At 43.1% G+C, this 23,154-nt stretch overlaps 1 protein-coding gene across 1 annotated transcript; it reads right to left on the bottom strand.

The window, feature by feature from the left end:
- Positions 1-2,406: 2,406 nt before the first annotated feature.
- Positions 2,407-22,889, bottom strand: CA5B (carbonic anhydrase 5B; the record flags this gene model as incomplete). Its single annotated transcript, XM_079910326.1, is given in 7 exon segments — positions 2,407-2,601; positions 7,707-7,862; positions 8,925-8,984; positions 11,418-11,459; positions 11,461-11,525; positions 14,720-14,917; positions 22,733-22,889. Coding segments are annotated over 7 exon segments (858 nt in total). The 5' UTR covers positions 22,875-22,889.
- Positions 22,890-23,154: the final 265 nt, after the last annotated feature.

Genomic DNA, 23,154 nt, shown 5'->3' with positions numbered 1-23,154 from the left:
CAGTTTCCATAACCTCTGCAGAGAAGGTGACCAAGAATTTGTCATGCAAAGCAGGACATGGTTGAGAGTGAAAGAGGGTGCTGTTAATAACTATACCAGAACACCAGATGTAAGTTGATCAGGGGTGGCCAGCAGGGACACACCCTATGAATACGTCCTTTGTATCTCTGAGATAGAAGGGCAAGTCAGGCATTCTGTGAGTCAATTTGGAAGACTCACTGCAATTGAATTTTGCATTAAGAATTTGCAAGAGACCTAGGAGGGAAGCCTGTGTGCCCTGAAAAATGCATATCTTGTGTGTTTACCTTTTAAAAATAACTATGGTTTAAAACAGAAAAAATATATAAAGTTAACATAACTTTTCCCCCATATTAATCTTTTAAAGGATTTTATTCATTTCCTAGAGCATATATGCTTCCCTTTTCCAGAGAAGGCATGAACTCTAGAAGCAATGCCTTTACCCCCTTCCTTTTTTGAGAGCAGAGATATGCCCCCAAACTTACACATACAACTCCAACCCTATTTTTTTCCCTACTGAATTTATTAGTTATTTTTAATGGTGGTAAAATACACATTAAAATAAAATTTGCCATCTTAACCTTTTTCAGTGTATAGTTCAGTAGTGTTAAGTATATTCATCCAACCTTATCTTGCAGATCGGATGACTAGCATACTAATGAAAGAAATATACTAGTAAATGCAGTATTGAATTTGAACACAGGCATAGGCAATTAAAAACATTCCACATATTTACAAGCAAGGGCAACAGTGGCATGGATTCCTCAGAATATGTAGAATTATCTAGGTTTTAGCCTATTTGACAGGTTTCTTTCCCTATTATTATAGCAAAACTCTTCTAAATGTTTATTTATTTTATTATTTATTTATTTTATTTTGGCTGCACCAGGTCTTAGTTGTGGCATGCAGCTTCTTAGTTGCGGCACGCGAACTCTTAGTTGCGGCATGCATGTGGGTTCTAGTTCCCTGAGCAGGGATCAAACCCGGGTGCCCTGCATTGGGAGCGTGGAGTCTTACCCACTGGGCCACGAGGGAAGTCCCTGCAAAAGTCTTCTAAACCACTGTATAAATTAGGAGATTTATGTTGATCACCTGCCTTGCACAGAACCTCAACTAATGAAATAAAGTTCAGATAGTTTTAAAGGGAAGTCAAGATAGTTCTGTCATTGTGGAAAATATTGTATTCTATGAAACAATGTACAAACAATTCAAAATAATATTATAAACCATAGACTATTATATTACTAGCCTTTTGAAAAGTATTTCTGTAAATGGATCATGAAAGAATTTTAAGTTCTAGGCACTTAAAGCTTTTTCTTTAAAATATTCTGCATATGCTTTCTATATGATCAAGCCTTTAAGTAAAACATCTGACTTTCAGAAATGCAAAAGGATTTCCAGATATAAGTAAACCCTTGTGTTTTTAGGATTACAAAATATTTTTTCTTTTTTTTTAAATAAATTTATTTTATTTTTATTTAGTTTTGGCTGCGTTGGGTCTTTGTTGCTGCGCACGGGTTTTCTCTAGTTGTGGCAAGCGGGGGCCACTCTTCGTTGCGGTGCACGGGCTTCTTATTGCGGTGTCTTCTCTTGTTGCGGAGCACGGGTTCTAGGCGGGCGGGCTTCAGTAGTTGTGGCATGCGGGCTCGGTAGCTGTGGCTCACGGGCTCTAGAGCGCAGGCTCAGTAGTTGTGGCGCATGGGCTTTGTTGCTCCTCAGCATGTGGGATCTTCCCAGACCAGGGCTCGAACCCGTGTCCCCTGACTTGGCAGGTAGATTCTTAACCACTCCGCCGCCAAGGAAGCTCACAAAATATTTTTTCTATATTATAAATTGATAGTAAGTAATCATGTCCTGTACTAGTAATGACAAGTGAAAATCGAGGCAAATATACCCATTGAGAAGGCCTTATAAAAGAATACTCATTCATGTTTTAAAATAAAATATACCTAAAACCATAGCCAATGTTCAGCCAAGAAGTACCAATCTGGGTCCTGTGGCTGTTTCTGAAAAGCCTGCATTCTGGATGCTCAGTGTCTGTGCCTTACCAGTTGTTAAATATTTTGATTATCATCCCTACTTATAACTCTGTAGAACCACCAATTGATAAACATATCAGTAAAAAGACAGCTCAAAAATGTCACACATAAAAAGACATTACAATTACCAGCAGGTTGCTATAAGAGAAATCTGTGTCTCTTGCTGGTACTTAATGATAAACATCATTATCAATAAAAGTAAGAATTTGTTTACCAAAGAGCTTCCCTCAAAGACTAAGGAGCGCTGCCATACCAAGAAAGGCACATCCATAATTATTAAATGCAGGCATTTAGAAGAGTCTAGTTAGCAATTTTTAAAGAACTAGTATATATTTAAGCAAGATACCACCTAGATAATGGCGTCTAAGGGGGTCACTTGGCTGGTAGACGACTTGGGTTTTGCTTGTATGTTCAGCACATAGTCGTGAGGGAAGGATGAGCGGACAGTGCAGTTCATTAGGGGCTGAAGGGGGCGGAAGTTGTCCACCATTCTTTTCTCTTTCTCCCCCTCAGAAGTGAAGAGCAGGGTCCGAAATTGCTCAAGCTAGAAACAGAAACAGGAAGCATAAATAATTTCAATAGAAAAACAGCTTTACTTCATGAATAAATTACTTTCATTTTTACTACCCTGAAACATTTGTCTAAAATTGGATACAGAAGGAGAATTTACTTCTGGGCAGGAATCCCTTCACTGCTGGACAGGGAATAAAATGTTGTGTGAGGAGAGTAGCAGGACGTGGTGAAGCCAGTGGGGCACTTGGGATTCAAAGACTGGCGATCAAAGGCCCTGTCCCCCACGTATTAGCCATGTGCCAAGTCCAAGTTACTTCATCTTTGGTTCTCAGAAACCTCATCTTTAAATGGGCAAAAATAGCCAGGCTACAGGATAATAAATAAAAGGCTTGATGCATATAGTAACAGTGCCAAAAATGTTTTGTTTTTTCAAAATTTAACTGAATCCTTAACATAACGTAGTCTTGATTGCTTACCGCACCTGGGCATTGCGATGGAGGTCTTATGCAGGTGGAGGTCTTAACAGGCAGTAGGGTGCCTCCTGCCAGCACTGTCCAATAGAACTCTCCGTGGTGAAGGAAAGGTCCTAATTACAGCAGCCACAGGCCACAAATGGCTGGCTGCTGAGCACTTGAAATGTGGCCATTGTGACCAAGAACTAAATTTTTGATTTAGTTTCAATTTAAATGTATTTATACTTAAATTTAAATGCCCACACGTGTCTTGTGGCTAAGGTACTGAACAGTGCAGCTCAGTATAAAAGGAGTGATCCCAAATCAAAGGCTTGTTTTCCAGTGTGGCAGTAGCATCAATCAGTAGCCCCTTGGCTTTCTGAGCAACCATGTTATAGAACACTTGACTTCAAGCCAGCTGGAAAAGCTCTTTGTAGCATTTTTCCTCACTCAATCAGGCACACTGTAGCTACAGAGAGGACAGCCTAGGGCACAGCAGGCAAGCATGGGAAGATTTGTCTGGATTAAAGACTTCAGGCCAAGTAGGCCAGGGACAAGCACCCAACACAGTGACGGTACTTGCAAATCACACATATACCCTCATTAATTAGGAACGTGTCTGAGTAGTTCAGGTTTATTTTTATTTGGCTAATTGCAAAAGATTAGAAATAGCCCAAGTATCAATAATATATTTCATTAGAGCTATAAAATGGGCTAGTATATAGCCATTAAAAATGATATTGAAGGTAATGTTTATTATCTATAAAATGTTCCACACATCATCGAGTGAAAAGAGCAACAAAATGGCATGTACAGAATGATTCCATTTTGTTCAAAAAATTGTATATATTTATATAGATGAAAGAACAGAAGGATTTATGTGTATCTGTATAAGTAAAAGACCAGAAGGATTTATCCAAACAATGATTAACACTTAGTGGTAAGATTGTAGGCAACTAGGATTATTGATGACAGCTAACATTTTTTTCTTACTGAATTTTCTATGTTGAAATTTCATTTGAAAAGTCCTCACATGGGCCACTGACCCTCTGATTTATTTATTTAATTTATTTATTTTTCAGTGTTATGTCAATTTTTAAATATGAAGGATAGTAGTGGAATAAATGTATAGGCCACCAAGCCCAGGCTTATGAGCAAACTCTGTATTCTGTCATTTGTTTATGGTGGTTTTCATGACACAGATTTTTTTTTTTTTTTTTTTTTTTTTTGCGGTACTCGGGCCTCTCAGTGCTGTGGCCTCTCCCGCTGCGGAGCACAGGCTCCGGACGCGCAGGCTCAGCGGCCATGGCTCACGGGCCCAGCCGCTCCACGGCACGTGGGATCTTCCCGGACTGGGGCACGAACCCGTGTCCCCTGCACTGGCAGGCGGACTCTCAACCACTGCGCCACCAGGGAAGCCTGACACAGAATTTTTTTTTTTAAATTATGTAGTCTATCTTACCAGTTGCTATCTCTGTGACTTCTGGTTTTGATATATGGTTAGAAAAGCCTCCTCCATTTGGATGTACGAAAAGATTTTCCTATGCCTATCCTAGTACTTTTATGGCAGTATTTTTAACATTTAATATGTCTGGAATATATTCTTGTGTAAGGTTTGAATGGTCAATCCAACTTTTCACCCCCAAATGTCTGCTCGATTGTCCCCATCGCTCTTACTGAATAATCTCATCTTTCCCTTTCACTGGGCTGAGATGCAACCTTTATCATAAACTAAATTCTCATATGTACTTGGACATATTTCTGAATCTACAGTTTTCATCCTATGATTGATCTCTTTATGTGTGTACCAGTACAGCACTATTTAACTATTGAGGCTTTATAACTTGGTTGATTTAATCATCTTTCATTTTCTCTTTCACAATTTTCCCTGGCTCTTTATTTATACTTTTCTTTTTCCACATGAGGTTAGAAGTAGCATACCTATTTTAAAATCCTATTCGTATGGGCTTCCCTGGTGGTGCAGTGGTTTAGAATCCACCTGCCAATGCAGGGGACACAGGTTCAAGCCCTGGTCTGGGAAGATCCCACATGCCACGGAGCAACTAAGCCCGTGTGCCACAACTACTGAGCCTGTGCTCTAGAGCCCACAAGCCACAACTACTGAGCCCGCGTGGCACAACTATTGAAGCCAACGTACCTAGAGCCCATGCTCTGCAACAAGAGAAGCCACTGCAATGAGAAGCCTGCGCACTGCAACAAGGAGTAGCCACCGCTCGCCACAACTAGAGAAAGCCTGCGCGCAGCAACGAAGACCCAATGTAGCCAAAAATAAAAAAAAAATTTTTTTAATAAATTTATATTAAAAAATCCTATTGGTATATTTATCGGGATTACATCAAATTTATGAAGAATAAACAATTCATGGCCAATAACAACTTAAGGAGAATTGACATCAAAGGTGTCTATGATGTCTTCCTATTCAATAACATGGAATGAATTTTATCAACTCAAGTCTTTTGTGTCCTTTAGAAATGTTTTAAGTTTTCTTGTTAAGCTGATTCCAAGGTATTTTGTATTTTTTTCCATTATAAATAGCATTCTTTCTTCCATTATATCTTTTTTAAAAATTCATTTATTTTATTTACTTATTATTTTTGGCTGCATTGGGTCTTTGTTGCTGCGCGTGGGCTTTCTGTGGCTGCGGCGAGCGGGGGCTACTCCTTGTTGCAGTGCGCAGACTTCTCATTGCAGTGGCTTCTCTTGTTGTGGAGCACGGGCTCTAGGTGTGCGGTCTTCAGTAGCTGTGGCTCGCAGGCTCTAGAGCGCAGGCTCAGTAGTTGTGGCGCTCGGGCTTAGTTGCTCCGCGGCATGTGGGATCTTCCCGGACCAGGGCTTGAACCCGTGTCCCCTGCATTAGCAGGCGGATTCTTAACCACTGAGCCACCAGGGAAGCCCTCCATTATATCTTTTAACTGATTGTGATGTATACATGTCCAGTGTACTGATTTCTAGAAATTAATATTGTACTCCACTAATTACTCAGTTATCTTTGCAGTAGTTCTTTTTGTTGTTTTTCTAATTTATTTTTTCTTTTCTGGTCCAATTATATTGACTACTTCCAAAATATAACTCAGTTAAAATTTAACATAGTAATTCTCTTTTCCGTATTAAGCATACTATATACTTTAGAACTGAGATCAATCTCTTTTATCAAGTTAGGGAAGTCTCCATACATTCCTATTTTATTGAAAATTTTTTAAAAAACTGAATGTTGAATTTTGCTACTGCTTCTTAAGAATCTATGGAAATGATTATTTTTAAAATATATTTAGATTCACTGATATGATGAATTAATATCATTCGTAATATTGAACCATCCTTGCATTACTGGAATAACTACTACTTGGACAAAATATATATTTCTTTTTTTTTTAATTTATTATTTATTTTTGGCTGTGCTGGGTCTTAGTTGTGGCATGCGGGATCATTTTTTTCAGTTGCGGAATGTGGACTCTTAGTTGTAGCATCTGAACTCTTAGTTAACACATGCATGCAGAATCTAGTTCCCTGACCAGGGATTGAACCCGGGCCCCCTGCATTAGGAGTGTGGATTCTTACCACTGGACCACCAGGGAAGTCCCTTTTTTTTTTTTTTTTAATTGGAGTATAGTTGCCTTACACTGCTGTGTCAGTTTCTGCTTTACAGCAACGTGAATCAGCCATATGTGTACATATATCCCCTCTTTTTTGGATTTCCTTCCCAGTTAGGTCACCACAGAGCACTAAGTAGAGTTCCCTATGCTATACAATAGGTTCTCACAAAGTATATATTTCTTTTAAGGTACTGCTGGCTTCTGTTTATAAAATATTATTTTAGCTTTTTTTTTTGGCCATGCCATGCAGCATTCGGGATCTTAGATCCCCAACCAGGGCTCGAATCCATGGCCCCTGCATTGGGAGCGTGGAGTCTTAACCACTGGACGGCCAGGGAAGTCCCTATTTTAGCTTTTTAGCTTTTTAAAAAACATATCCTTCAGACATACCAGTCTGTACATTTTTTTTTTTTTTTTGGTCTGATCTTTGGTGGGTGTTGGTGTCAGTTATCCTGGCTTCATAAAAAAGGTTCTGGAACCTTTTGTTCTTGTGAAAATGCTTTGTGATTAATTAAAATCCCATAAAGCAAGCATAAGCAAATATTATTGCAGTTCAGTTATGTTATGAATTAAATAGAATATGTGTATTAACATAGTAATCACCACTTAGTTGCTAAGGAAAAAATAGACTCCAGGGTCAAAACAACTGACTTAAAATTTCTGGACAGACATTGTTGGGTTCTGCTTTTATCCTGAGGTTCCATAGCAAAATTCCCTTAAAGATTTTACAGGATTTGAGCACATCCATTTTCAGCCTTCATTCTTCCTTTTAAAAGGGTCTTGTTTATGCAGAGATTCGTATTTATATATAAAATATACAATGCATAAAACATATGTCATTGTCAAATATGGAAGTAAAAAGCTTATGTTTCCTAAGTTTTACCTCTTCTCTCTAGTTAATTTGAAGCATTTCCTAATTCATATCCAAATTAACACAAGATGTTAGCGCATTTTAATAAAAATGTATGAGCATTACAAGATGTTAAAAACTGATGCCAAAGTTTGAGCCCAGCCTTGTTTTAAAGGGGCAGACTAGAATTTCCTTACATAGAAATGTGGAAAGAACGTACCTGATCACGATCAACCTCTATGGGCTGCTTCTTAATGATCCAAGTGACAGACTCAGAGAGTGGCGGGATAGTCAGGGACCCTGAGTAGGTCCAGTAATCTGGGCAGGTAGGCATCAGACAGGAAGGGTCGAATGACCCAAATTCCACAAGCATGTCCTGGCCAAGAGAAGGGGTCATCGAGTTATCATTTTATGCTGAAAACCACTCAGGAATCAGATGATGTGGTGATGATTCTAGGGGAGTCTGAGGACCAGCAGTGGTCCAGATGAGCTCCAGGTACCTCTGGGCACCTTAGGACAGAATCATACCCATGCTTTGTTCCTGCAATTAACCATGTATTTCTGATAGTCCTCAGTGGGAACACAGCAAAAACCATTTTCTCCCTTCGTTCTAGTGAGCTTGTAGCAGGTGCTGTCCTCTGAACTCTTTGGGAGGCATTAGGTGGTAGCTGGTGCATAAACAAGGAGGCTTTTCCTTTTCAAGAGAGATTAATAGAATTCACCTTTCTAAAATGCAGTGCAAATTACGAGGAGACAGGATACTGGACAGAGAGAGGGACAGAGGGGAACAGGGAGGGAGAGAGAGGAAAGTAGATGGGGGTGGAGTGGGGGTGGGGGAGGGAGGAGGAAAAGGAGGGAGATGGAGAGGGAGGGCAGGGTGGAGACAGAGGCAGGGAGGGGAGGGAAGACAGACTTGCAGAGAGCAGCCCCTCTGGGATTCTGAATATTGAACAATTAACCTTGACGGCTGGACAGAGGTATCCACCCTGAAGGATGTGGGTAATTGTTCTGTAAAGCTGGACAAGCCAAGTTTCTGTCAGACTTTTCTGTGCCCCCTGCCTATGGGAGGGTAGCTAGAGCCCAGAAGGCTTCCCTGAGTGTTTGCACAGGACTGTGAAGGAGCAGCAGTCGGGAGCAGAGGAGGGGACTCATGTTCCTGAGTTTCTGAGTGCTCATTGGCATGGCAGCCAAACCAGAGCCGCCGTCTGTGCCCACCAACAGAATCATGTCTCTCCTCTGCAAAGTGTCCCAGGGCCAGGGGCTCTCTCAACACAAGCATCATAAATGGCAAGTTGTCTTAAGGGGCAGCTTTCAAAGAGAGCCTGAATTACACTGAGGTGAATTAACATTTTCCCTTTCAAAGTGCCATGTTAGCGTCTCCACTCTGAGATTAAAACATAAAATATATTTCAAGTGATTTAGGGGGAAAAATTACCTAATGCGTAATTGAAGCCGTAGTATCCACCAGTTTCTGTTGCTCTTTATGATATTTGCCTAGCTAAAGAACAATAGATGAGAAAATATTAAAAACAATTGACATCTCACTCTAGAATTGTAATAGAACGTGAATTAAAATCAGACACCTGGACTTCCCTGGTGGTGCAGTGGTTAGGAATCCGCCTGCCAATGCAGGGGACATGGGTTCGATCCCTGGTCCGGGAAGATCCCACCTGCCATGAAGCAACTAAGCCCATGCGCCATGACTACTGAGCCTGCACGCTAGAGCCCGTGAGCCACAACTATTGAAGCCCACGCGCCCTAGAGCCCACATGCAACTACTGAGCCCATGCCCCACAACTATTGAAGTCCACACGCTCTAGGGCCCACGTGTCACAACTACTGAAGCCTGCGCGCCTAGAGCCCGTGCTCCGCAACAAGCGAAGCCACCGCAATGAGAAGCCCATGCACTGCAAGGAAGAGTAGCCCCCGCTCGCCGCAACTAGAGAAAGCCTGCGCGCAGCGACGAAGACCCAACTCAGCCAAAAATGAATTAGAAAATAAATAAATAAAACATATTATTAAAAAATAAGATAAAGTCAGATACCTGGTGATTACCTAAAAACAGTCCACAGTACTGGAACTGCACTTAAATTGACAATTTAGAATGTTATAAACATCACTGAGTGAAAGTAGATACAAAACAAATGAGCAGGCTGTTTGCTGATAGGCTGGAACCCACAGTCTGCAGGAAAAGGTGTCCCTTACTCCATCAGCTTCCCCCTCTGGGTCTCACTGGTGCTTGGCGCACAGAGGCTCTGGAGGCTGAAGCTGTCAGGGCAAGCCAGCGCGTAGTAAGGCCCAGCTTTCAGTTCAGGCCCCTGAGTCCTGAGGAGCTTCAGTGCAATAGCTATGTTTTCCAGTTTCTATATTTGATGCTTTGATATCTGAGGCCTTGCTGATGCTAGAGGGATCACCTCTCCCGAGGTTAGTCAATTGCTAGAGAGAACAAACAACAGGGAGCATGCCTTTCATGTACAAACCAACCAATCCAGAGCTCAGACCCCAACGACTTCCTTTTTGGGATTCTTGATACTCTGAGCTACTATTCCTCTGCCCTAGTCACCCCAGGGCCACGTACCAGACAACTGGGGGAAGCCTCTATGCCCAGAGCCTGCTGAAATTATCCAAAGTGGCCAATCCTAAGCCTGCTTATGTTGTCTCACCCATTCCTTCCCATGGAAACCACAACAAAGGTTCTGTCCATGTCTTCCCCTGCCCTCTCTGCCTCCTGACCACCCCTGGTACTTCCCCATGTGGCCATGCATGGCATGCCATGTCTCCTCTTTTTAGGTATTTGTGAGTATAATAAAATTCTTCCTTCATGATAGCCATTTCCACGTCTGTGTGTCCTACCATACTTGACTAGACTAAAACCTGGGTATCCTTAAAACACTCAGCATCCAGAGTGGACTAAGGCAGGGAGCCTGCAGGAGGCCTGTACCTATGGAACCTGCAGGAGCTCAGAGGTGCTGTGCAGAGTATGGTCCACAGATCTCCAGTCCAGTTCTCCAGGTGCTAGCTGAGTGACCTGGCAGGAAAGCACTTAACCTCACTGACCTTTACTTTCTCCATCTAAAAACGGAGATGAGGGTCCACCACAGAGACTTCTATGGGAGATAAATGAAGCACTCAGCAAATGTATAGTCACATCACACTCTTAAATGTTTAGTTCCTTTCCTGAATTTCCCTTAGTTGTTTGCCTTTATCTTTTTACTCCATTTAAAATACATTCTTATCAAATCTCACATTTTAACTGATATTTAGTATTATTTGCTTTTATCCTTTTATACCAGTGCCTAAAAACAGAAATGTAATGCAAACCACAGAGGTAATTTTAAAGCTTCTAGGAGCTCCATTGAAGAAGTTAAAAAACAAAAAACACACAGGTGAACTTAATTTTGAAAACATTTTATTTTACCAAATATATTCAAAATATTGTCATTTCAACATATAATCAATGTGAAAAGTTACTAAGTCTTGAAAATACGTTGTGTATTTAATACATACAGCACATATCAATTTGGATGCTAACTTTTCATCAGAAATACTTGATTTGTATATTTTACACTTGAAAATGTAGATAACATACCCAAGCTGTCCCAAACATTTTTAAGTTTTCCAGTAACTGAATTGTCAGTTCCTAAATTTAAATGACAATCAACTGAAGCAAAATTTGAAATTCGTTTCCTCACGTACAGTAGCCACATTTCAGGTGCTCAACAGCCACACATGACTTGTGGCTACCATATTGGACAGCCCAGTTTCATACCATTTGAAATATATTCTTAACAGTCCTGTATTTTAAGCATTGTTTATCTTACCAATGTATTGATCCCCATATTCTTAAAGTAAATAACAATATTCTAATGTTCTATCTTTTCATTCTAGAATACAACACATCATTTAAACTTGGTAAGGTTTTTAAAAATAGTTTAAAAAATATTCCTACCATAGCCAAACCATCTTCCTCCAGTTGCTGCATCCTCAAAGCTTTCAAATTGGATTGCATTCTGATGTACCAAGTACAGTTGAAACACCACTAAAAGAAGTACTGCCTGACCATATAGGATTGCTCCAAAATAATTCAGCAGCCTTATTCAGCATACACTATTTAAACATGTTTCCCTACCTAAAATAAAGCCACTGGGAAAGACATGACAATCTGATGCAAAATGAGATAGAAATAAAGAACAGGAAGAAACTTATGCAGGAGCAGCAATTAATTCCATGTGGATTAATATTACTTTGGAATAAAGGGATTTATTTGGGGAGAAAAATTTTTTTAATTATATAGTAAAGTGAGTAACATTTCAGTGAGGGATCAACATTTGTTCATTCCCATCTTGATTTGCAGGAGATACTAAAATCCAAAACCCATTTGCATCAAAAGGAGAGAAGATGCTTATCTTGAGAGAAATAGATTCTCCTTATGGGAATTGGACAGGAGTTGAAGACACATTTCTTTTTTGAGGGGTAACCACTTAAAATGTGTTTCTTTCTATTTGTAACGTAACATTTAAAATTAAATTAGGGGAAAAGTTGTAAGAAGAAATTTTATTTCCTTATATGCTCCCTATGCTTCCCTACAAATTATCCTTGTCCATCATTCATGAACTTTCTGGCATTGCCATCCCCAGAGCCTCCCAAGTGAGACACCTCAAGGTCATGGTTAACTTTGCCTTCTCCTCACTTTGAAGCCTTCTCGTCTCCCAGTTCTGTTGATTTTATTTTAAAAATGCTTGTTAAAACTTGCTCTCTCTCTTTCGACTGCCACAGCCTTCATTTAGGCTCCCACCGTCTCCCATGTGCATTAAGCTGTCCTGCACGGTTGCCTGGGTCAATCTCAAAAAATAAAGCAATTGACCAATTATTTAGATGATATCATGCTATGCCACTCTGTTTAAAAATAACCAGTGTCTCATAAGCCTGCCTTCCACCTACCCTCTTTTTTAAAAACTATATATTTTTTTAAATTTTATTTTATTTATTTATTTTTGGCTGTGTTGGGTCTTCGTTGCTGCGCGCGGGCTTTCTCAAGTTGAGGTGAGTGGGGGCCACTCTTCATTGTGGCGCGCGGGCTTCTCACTGCGGTGGCTTCTCTTGTTGAGGAGCACAGGCTCTAGGCGCGTGGGCTTCAGTAGTTGTGGCACACAGGCTCAGTAGTTGTGGCTCACCGGCTCTAGAGCACAGGCTCCGTAGTTGTGGTGCACAGGCTTAGTTGCTTCATGGCACGTGGGATCTTCCCGGACCAGGGCTCGAACCCGTGTCCCCTGCAATGGCAGGTGGATTCTTAACCACTGCGCCACCAGGGAAGCCCTCCACCTACCCTCTTAATCTTCAATGATCACCAATCTTCCCGCTTCTTCCCACAACACACATTCTCATTCTGGCCACTTTGGGTTTTGACCACTTTCTGAACATCTGCTTCTGCACATGGTTTTCCTTCAGTCTGGATGCCCTTCTAATCCTCTTGGCAAACTCCTTTTCATCTTTCAATACCCAACACAAATGTCCCCTCCTTAGTGGAATCATCGTAGACTCCTCTGAGCAGTCTACATCACACCCTCCTCTGTGGTCCCACAGCACTTTTAGAAACCCTTCTTCAAATCACACTTGCTTTATCATTTTAATTTAATGTGTGCTTCTGTCACTAGACTTTGAACTCTGGGAGGTCAAGAATCGAGTTGTTATTCCTAGCACTCAGTGCAATGTCTGACACATGGTTGGCACTTAGTAAATGTTGAATGAATAAGTAAATCAATGAATGACAAAATACATACATGTTATTGGGTAACCACAAATATAAAAGGCCTTTTTCTTGCCCGACTAGCCTTTTGCCCAGTACAGTTGACCCTTGAACAACGCAGGGGCTAGGGGTGCCAACCACCTCGCAGTTGAAAATCAGCATATTTAACTTTACAGTTGGCTCTCCTTATCCTCGGTTCCGCATCTGTAGATTCGAGCAACAGCGGATGGTGTAGTACTGTAGTATGTAGTTATTTTTTAAAAACCCATGTATAAATAGACCTAAACAGTTCAAACCTGTGTTGTTCAAGGCTCAACTGTATTGCAATTTTATCATTTAAAATCTGACTAAATATTGCTATTTAATATAAAAGTTATTTGTAAAGTCAGCAAGTAGAGGAACATTACCACATATTCAACACACACAGAAAATAAATTTCTAGCAAAGTTTTAACTTCACGCCCTATCTTCTACATCAGTTATAGAATCTATACACAGAGATATATGTATTAACAGGAAATACTGTTTATACTAGTAGATGGAAATGTGCATAAAAATGAAAAGAGACATTTTTCATACACTCAAAAAAGTCCAAGGAGGATCCAGCAATCCCACTTCTGGGTATATACCCAAAAGAATTGAAAACAGCATCTTGAAAAGATATTCGTACACCCATGTTCACAGCAGCATTATTCACAATAGCCAAACGGCGGCTGCCACTCGAGTGTCCACGAACAGATGAAGGGATAAACAAAATGTGGTATATACAGCTGACCCTTGAACGACACGGGTTTGAACTGCGTGGGTCCACTAATACGTGGATTTTTTTCTAAAGTAAATATTCCAGTACTACATGATCCCCAGCTGGATGAATCCGAGAATATGGAGGAATGCAGATATGGAGGGCTGGCTATGAGGTATACTCAGATTCTCAACTTTGTGGAGGGTTGGTGCCCCTGACCTCTGTGTTGTCTACGGATTAACTGTACATACAATGGAATATTATTCTGCCTTCAAAAAGAAGGAAATTCTGACACATGTTACAATACGGATGAACCCGGAAACATTATGCTCAGTGAAATCATCCAGTCATAAAAAGACAAATACTGTATAATTCCACTTAAGTGAGGCACCCAAAAGTCAAATTCATAGAAACAAAAGGAAAATGTTCATTGCCAGGGGCTGGAGGGTGGGGAAAAATAAGGAGTTATTATTTAATGGGTACAGAGTTCTGAGGATGGATGGTGGTGACAGTTGCACAACAGTGTGAATGTAGTTAATACTACTGAACCATATACTTAAAAAAAGGCTTAGAGAGTACATTTCATGTTATGTGTATCACACAACGAAAAAAAGAGTCCGGTGGGTCCCGTGCCACTGCTAACAAAAGAGGTCCCCGCTCCCATGGAGGCCTTGCGATGTGGCCTGTGCTGACATGAAACTGTCCCTTTAACTCCAGATGAGACCACAGACAGGTCTGGCTCTCACCTGAGTTATCTGCAGAGTCTTCAAGTTCCACGAGGAAAAAGTACCCGTTATTCCAGACGCGGAGGCAGGTGGTCGGGTCGTAAGAGATGGTGAGCAGTTCTAAGCCAGGATCGTAGACACTGTCCCTCCACCGGACGTTGATGGGCGACTGGCGCTCACCCCCCGGGACCAGGTCCACGCTCTCCCAGAGAGGGTGCACTAGGAGAAAGCACATCGGGGGCTGTCCTCGAGATGACACTAGCTGGAATCCCACTGGGGGGATGATATGGTCCCATGTAAGCGTGTATGCTGGGTTCAGCTCTTATGTGAGCCAGCTGTGAGGATTAGGCAGCCATCCTGCAAAGCCTGGATAGAATGTTAGCATTGCTAAGGTCCCTGGAGTCCTGCCACATGAATAGCTGTGACACTGTATATATTAAGGTGTACACGCACACTCTGTCCCACACGGGTGCTGATGACATCACTGACGGTGATTTTTCTACCAAAGAGTCGAGCGCCAGGTCTTTGTGGCAAGTCCCTGATAAATCTCAGGAAACTTCTTACAACAAAGAAAGAGCTATCCACACATGATGGATAGAACCCACATGTATAATTCGGGTGGTCCAGCTCTCTGCCCTTTAGAATCAGCACGGATGGGCAGAACCGAGACCAACAGGAAAGCTGGACAAAATACGAATCAAGATAAATCATTACCAACGACCCTCTGCACCTCACCCCACCAATGAGAATGAGTCTGAGGATTGGTGAAAGTGACAAGGCAGCTGCTGCCCAGTCAAACCCCCCTGTGCATGGCAGGGTCACTGGCACTCCACTTGTAAAAAACAAGCTTGCCTCTGGTTTCCTCTTACAGAGGAGACGGTTCTCTTCCTGAGATAGCTGCCCAAAGCAGGATCTTAACCTTCGATTTTTTGGTACAAGTGCCCCAGCGGCATAGACACAGAGCGCTCCAAGGCAGTTTCTGGACCAGTGGTTCTCAAAGGAGGGAGCGATTCTGACCCCGGGGGACATTGGACAATGTCTGGAGACACTCTATCGGTGGTCAAAACTGGAGGAGGGTGCTACTGACATCTAGTGGGTAGAGGCTGGGGATGCAGCTAAACATCCTACGTATATAGGCTGGGCTTTCACAGGAAAGAATTACGTGGCCCCAAATATCATTAATGCCAAGGTTGAGAAATCTTGGTCTAGAGCAGAAAGCAATAGGCAAACTCAGGGCATTCCCTTTCCCCACCCCCCGCTCAATTTTTTCATATAATGCGGTAATCTCGTCTCTAGAGAGGTCTGAACCCAACGTTTTGGGTTTTCTCCCTTAGTGTAAAATAACTTCTGAACAACAAGAACTTACTTTAGAGAAGGAGGACTTTCTGTTTCAGAAATCTAAAATGAAAAATGCATATGAATTGGTACAATAGTCATATTGGTATCAGATTAGAATGCAAGTTCCTTGCAGGGAGGAGCCATACCTCCCTCCCTTTTTTCCGTGCCCTGTAGCGCCCTACTGGGTATATGCCCTTTGAGTATTGATTATCCAAATGCTATTGTTGGGATAAAAAGCTGTATTTGATTAATTTTTTAATTGTTTTTTTATTAATTTTTATTGGCGTATGGTTGCTTTACAATGTTGTGTTAGCCTCCACTGCACAACAAAATGAATCAGCCATACTGATTAATTTTTAATTTGATATTTTAAAACTTCCAGAAACCCCGAGAACAGCCATGATTCAGTCTTAAAGCTGCCCGCCGGCACAAAGAAACCTGACAACACTGTCCGCTCTGAGATGCTCAGACTGAGGCTGAGGGTTTGAGCATTCACGCCCTTCAAAACCAGCTCGTGTGGGTCTCGTAAGGAGACTAGGGGAGAAGGGAATACAGAGCAGATCCCTAAGACGATGCCCTCTTCCACCCAAATCGTCCCCCACTTCATTCAGGAAATGGCCTAGAGTCTACTCTCTCACCCACACAAACACCAGCCCAAGGAAACTGGGCCTGTTCCTTCAGCTGCTCTTGTATGGTCATAACGCTCCCGTCAATTTGTATGCCCCTCTATTCACAAGTTCAGCTTCCAGGTTTTCTTTCCCCCCCCCACCTCCTCCTTTAGGAACCCAGAGTATCCCCCCACCAGGGAGCCCTTGGTCACTGTCCCCTTCGTGAAGCCAGCTTTTGCCCAGGGCTCATTTTGCTAATGATAAATTCACATTTTTGTTCTCTCCTCCCTTCCTCTTCCTGCATTTTAACAAAATACAGATTAAAATGATTTCTTGGTGGTTACTCAGACTTCCCCTCAAAGTCGGAAGGTGATTACGTGTTCTGACTAACGGAGCCTGCGTTTCCAGCTTCTTCTCATGTGGGGAGAATGAAATAAACAGAGAGAGTGATTCTGTCAGCCATGGTTTAAGGGCACGACGTCACACTGTCGTTAGGAAGGTGTCACTAATGTAACACTGAGAGCAACACAATCCCTTTAGATTCCACAGTGAGGATGTGCTCAGCTTTAGTTCCTGTTTACATGACTGGTCCTGTCTTCGATTTACTTTGTGCTTGTACCACCTTCAGCTCCAGCCTCGGGGGTGTCCGTCTTTCGGGATCATTCCTGTCTCAGCCCCTCAGTTCCTGCTCCTTCTCAGAAATCAATCTCCCCTCATTCAGCTCAGGGCTGGCTCCTCTTCTTGGCTTGTCACGTCTTCAGCAAAAGTGTCGCCTCCGTACCTCCCTATCCTCTTATGCGATCCCCTCTTGTTTTTTATTAATCATAGCATTCTGATCTTTTCCTTCAAATCGTTTATTACATGGGTATGATGATAAGTATATGCATATATGCTTAGTTTTCTGCACCCTCACGGCTCTGCAAGCCCCATGAAGAACTGAGCTGGCTTTCAGTCCCTGCTTGTGGATTGAATGTATAAGATAAAGAGCATTACTGGGAAGGGGTCATTCCCGTTTTATCTTTATTTCCTTTTACTCTACTGAGCGCCACATTGTTTTCTCCTTAAGGATCTTTGAGGTTTATCTCTTCTTTGTCCAGCCCATGACCACCAGCCTCATTCAGGCCCCTGTACCACAGACTTTTCCTCAAGGAAAGGTCCTCTTGCTCACTTTTCCTCCTCTCTTACTCCCCTCTACTGTGTTTTGCCATCCATCAGTTTTCCTAAATTACCACCTTCATCATGTTGTTCCCATGTTAAAGACTATGTGAAGTCCAAGCTTCTGCATCCAAGCATCGAGGTTTTCCTAGTAGGAACCCATCTCGCCCATCTAATTTTATTTCTCCTCATTCTTCCCAAGCTCTGCTCTTGCCACGCTATTCCAGAACCTTGCCAGGCTACTCCCCTTGGTCAGTCAGTGAGATGTGCTGAAACTGTAGGATACCTCACTGGGCTTTGAAGACTTAGGAGAAAATCCTGTAAACTACCTCACTAATAATCTTTATATTGATTACATGTTACAGTGATAATATTTTGGATATAGTGAGTTAAAGTATATAACTAAACTTAATTTCACCTGTTTCTTTATCCCTTTCTTAGTGTGACTGTTAGAAAATTTAGGAGTGTCTATGTGGCTCACATTATGTATCTTTTGGACATTATTGCTCTATACCATCACTAGCTTTCTCTCCAGTGCCTTGCCCTGTACTGTCCTTTTTCTTGAGATGGGCTATTTCCTCGTCAAATTGAACACCATCCTAGCAGGCCTAGGGCTTATTGCAGTGATGGGATACACAGGGACCCTCCATGTGACTTTGTTGGGGATAATCACAGAGTGCCTTGTTAGAGCATCAGGGTTGTAAAAGGCACTTTCATGCTGAGCCCAGGTAACCACAGCATCACATGCAGTTACCAGTGCAGGAGACTAAGGCCCACATTTCCTGGTGGTCAGTTCAGGGCTGTTAGTTCACTGTAGCTGCAGATACCCCTGAGGCCGTTACTGTAATTCCACAGGGCTAATAGGTCCACTGTTTCTCAAGATTATTTGAAAATTAATGGAAGACAACACAGTCTGGGTATCCCAGCCTATATTATCTGGGGATTAACGGAATTCTCTGTGAAGACGTTGCAAAACAAGCTTTTGAATACTCTCGTTCTCCAGGCTTTATTAGTGTCCTTCAAAATGAATTGGAGAAATAATAGAACAGTTTTCTAACACAGTTAAGTTATAATATAGACTTGTCCTGTCAAATAGAAGTTTCTCTGATGATGGAAATTTCTAATATAGTAAGTGGTAGCCACAGGTGGCCATACAATTTGAATATATTTACATGTAAATACACACATGGGGCTAGTAGCTACATTTTATACAGTGCTATTCTACTGAGATTTGTCCTAAAAATAAATGTTCCTCTTACTTCTAAAACTAGGGAGATCATGAACGTTAAGAATCAATAGAATAATAACAAATCTGTACCATTTCCATTCTAGATGACATTCTTTATATTTCATTAAATTAAAAATTAATATTATTAAACTTATTTCCCTATGGTCTAAGATCTCATGCCTAAATCTTTTTTTGTTGTTTTTTTTTTATTCAAGACCCATTTATTCTCTAGTTCTGCCCACATGGAGACACCCTCCTCAAAAAGGCGTTGAATCCTTCCGTTCACTTTAACACCTTGTGCTGAAGACATGTGTTCTGAGGTTTCAACTATGAGATCCACATTCTTAAAGCACTAGTTCTTAAACCTCATCTAGATTTCTCCCCTTGGATGGGGGGAGATGACCCAAACACAGAGAAGAACAGCTCAGGACTGTGGGCTCTGCTCGTCCAGAAGACCTTGCAGCTCCCCTGACCACCCGGCTGGAGCCAGGATTAGGGCCCTGAGACGAGGGGCGCCTGCTGGGCTGCCGCCCCCGCCCCCGCCTCCTGCCTCTTCACTAGGCTGGCTGTCACCTCTAGTTTCCCTGGAGTTTGGGGATTCTAGACGGTCTCTGCTCACACTTCTGCATCACGCCTGCTGCCTCAGCACTGCTGATCCACACCAAGGGGGAAAGGCACACAGAACTGCTTTTCAGCACACCAACGTTCCACACAAAAGTTATTCTATAAGCCTGCAGGTTCTTTTTCATCAGAGGACATTCGCAAGGCCATGACTTCCCCCGGCTCCCCACTGCCCTTGCCAGCAGACTGGACACGCAGGGCGGCCGTGCTGAGTGGTGCACACCGCCCTGGCTCCACTCAGGCGCACTCTCTTGGAGAGCTGAGGGCGGTGCCCTGGGCTCATCAGCAGGATCTGTCCCGAAGCCAGTCCTAGAGTGACAAGAGCCACACCTGCAGGTCTGTTCCACTGACCAGCCGCACAGGACCGAGCTGGGCCCACGGACCTTGGTCTGGATTGTGTTGGCTGGTCGTTCTTGCCTAGGTTCACAGGCCAAGAGCCAGTGTCCTTCCTTTCCTGCTCATCACCGCACCAGCGGCTCACTGCTACCTGTTGCCGTCACACGCCTGGCAACCTCGTGTTCCGGGGCCAGCCAAGAACTGAGACCCCAGCAGGCCCCTAGTTCCCAGCAGGCCAACTCCCCATTAAACTACTGCTGCCTAGCCGTGTTCTCGAGGCTGCAGAGCCGGGAGGGTGCGGAGAGCATAGCAAGCCGCGGGCGCCCCCAGCCCCAGACCCGAGGTGCTCCGCGGAGGCGCCGGAACCTCGCCGCAGCCCCGCCCCCTCAAACACAAACGACCTCTGCGCCCGCTTGTCCCGCGGACCCGGGCGCACCTCCGACCACCGCGACCCAGGATGGAGGCGCGGGGCGCGGGGCTCGGCCTGCGGCGGGCGCTCGGGCGGGCGGGGGACCCGAGCTCCGGCCCCGAGGCCGTGCGGCCCGCCAAGCCCACCTCCGTCCCCGCCGCCCGGAAACCCTAAATCTTTTTTATGTGACAGAAATTTAGGCTAAATTTCACTAGATGATACAAGAAATGAAAGTGATTTTATTTTCATCGTGGGTAATAGATGCAGGCTTTCATCTTTATTTTATCATATCACCAGTCTGCAGGGTTAGGGCTGTCAACATTTACTGTCTGCCACTTGAGATCACAGCCAACAGCAGTTTGAGTTGATGCCAGTGATTCCTCGGGAAGAGGGATGGTGCGGAGTGAAGGCAGAGCACAGGGCACAGGCCCCAGTGAAATGCTGTTTCTAAATTCGCCGCAGCCTCCTCCTTCAGTCACTCCCTACTCGGCTCCCGGATCCTAACAATGGTCAGACATCTGAGGGAGGTGCTGAGCATATGACAGTGATGAAGGTGGTGATGATGATAACGACTGTGGTACTAGAGGTCGCTGCCAAGGCCGAGTTCTCAGTGTGTGGCAGGCGCTAGCTAAGGACTTTCCACATTAACTAACCCTCAGTGGTCTTGCGTCACTCTGGGTCACAAGTGTATTGGGCCTTCCGCTGGGGTACTGAGCTTCCAGAATCAATGAGTATCGTCTTTACAACTACACAGATGAGGGACCAGGATATACAAATAGGACATGCGCAGTGGCCCAGGGCAGCAAAGACCAAATATTCTCCTGGGGGAAACAAGGAGGGACAGAGTAATATTCGAAAACCAAAATCAAACGGTGACTGTGACCTGTTTCTTCTAGTAAGTTACAAACAAGAACATTTCATCTGATGTGGGAAATTAATCAAGAGAAGCCCCTACCTCCCTAAGCCAATACTTTCTGGGTTCTGTCAGCACTAAAAGGAGCAAACTATCCTAAAGACACGAGCATATTGGATTTACTTCCATCTTTCTGTAAATAAAAACAAATACTTTCTGTATATATAAACAAACAAGAAAATAAGGAAAGCACTCACACAAAATTTAGTAACTAGATAAATATGACTACTTTTTTCCATTTTAAGCCTTAGACCGCAAAGTGCCAGTGTTGAGAATAAGCCAGTCCGTGTAGGATGGGGGCCTGATGGTAGGAAGCCGCACCCAGCAACCAGAAATTTATTATGACTCAGACCAGCTCAGTTTAATGAGAACACAGTCAACATGGGAGGAAACAAACTTACAGTAAAAATATATTTATGAAGCAGTTTCAAGGCAATAGATTTAGCTAGATTAGCATTACTAATAAATCCCTTTTGTAATGTGCAAAACAGGGTCAAAGAGAGTAAACCCAAGGAGGAAAAGTTGAGAAAGCTAGAATCTGGAAGCAAACCAACACTGGAAAACTCTGTGTGAATTCACTGTGAATGGTGGAGAATATGTAACTACTTAGCATATATGCTTAACCATTTCATTAAACTTATGTCTCCACTAACACACACATTATCCTCTCCGATCATCTCAGGGGTTCTGTACCAGGGTTACTTGGCCCCCCAGGGGACACTTAGGGATGCCATGCAGCATCTGCAGTGCAGTCCACCCCGACAGCACAGGACGACCCACGCCCATGGCAGTAGCGCCGTGGTGTCAGGGAGGACCATCTGCTGCCTCACTTGATCTGCTGGGTTCACAGCGGAGCTCACACTGGCGAGCTGGTCACCTAGAAGCACCTCTTCTGCAATTTGTAACGAGGGACGGAATATTCCAGAGTATGAAGCTACTGAACTGCTTGCAAACATGAATATGCAAATTCCAGAATGTTCAGACTCACAGAAATAATTCGCAGTCCGTGGATCAATTTTAGTAAAAAGACGGTTGCTAACAAAAAACAATAAAGAACAGGTTCAAAGTATTTGAAACTTAGGACTTCTTTGACCTATTTCTGCATGACATCATTTTAACAAGTTAAAATTGGTGAAGAAAACACCTTTCCACACGGCACCGGGGTAATCATTTCACAGTATGTACGTGTATCAAATCATCATGATGTATACCTTAGACTTAGGTCAGTTATATCTCAATAAAGCTAGGGGAGAAAAAGGCTTTCCATATTTGAACAAACAGAGAAATAATGGGTTCTGACTCTCAGTTCTCAAGGCATCTAATCCCAGTCTGGAATGCTACTGACATCAGAGCTGCAGACACTCAACACATGTGACTGTTAGGGAACAACCAGGCTTCTGCTCTCTCCAGGCAGCCATGTACTCACAGGCTTGGTTCCGGGTTTTGTAAGTACAGGTGTAGAGGCTGCAGGGCCTTGCTAGCATGGACCTCGGAATCTGGAACCTTCTCCACTGTGCATTGCATGGAGAGGCTTGAAGAATGACCCTCAGGCGACTCATCATCACCATCTTTAGCTTGAAGTCTTGATCAGCTCCCAAGTAACTTGAAGGAACCTAATAACCCAGAGCAAAAGGAGGACAGAGGAAGAAAAGTCGCAAACAACAGAGGTGGCCGATCACGTGGAAAACATCATTCAGATTATTAGTATGCGGGAGGGGGAGGTAAATACAGCAGGAGTGGAGTGAACCAGGCAGAGGGTGGTAGGAGGTGAGGTCCAGAGGTAGTGGATGCCATATCAAGGAGACATGTAGGCCATTGTAAAGGCTCTTTCTCTAACTCAGGGTTTCT

The sequence above is a fragment of the Stenella coeruleoalba genome (genome assembly GCF_951394435.1).
Source record: "Stenella coeruleoalba genome assembly, chromosome: X".
NCBI lineage: Eukaryota > Metazoa > Chordata > Mammalia > Artiodactyla > Delphinidae > Stenella > Stenella coeruleoalba.
This window is presented reverse-complemented; position numbering and strand designations above follow the sequence as displayed.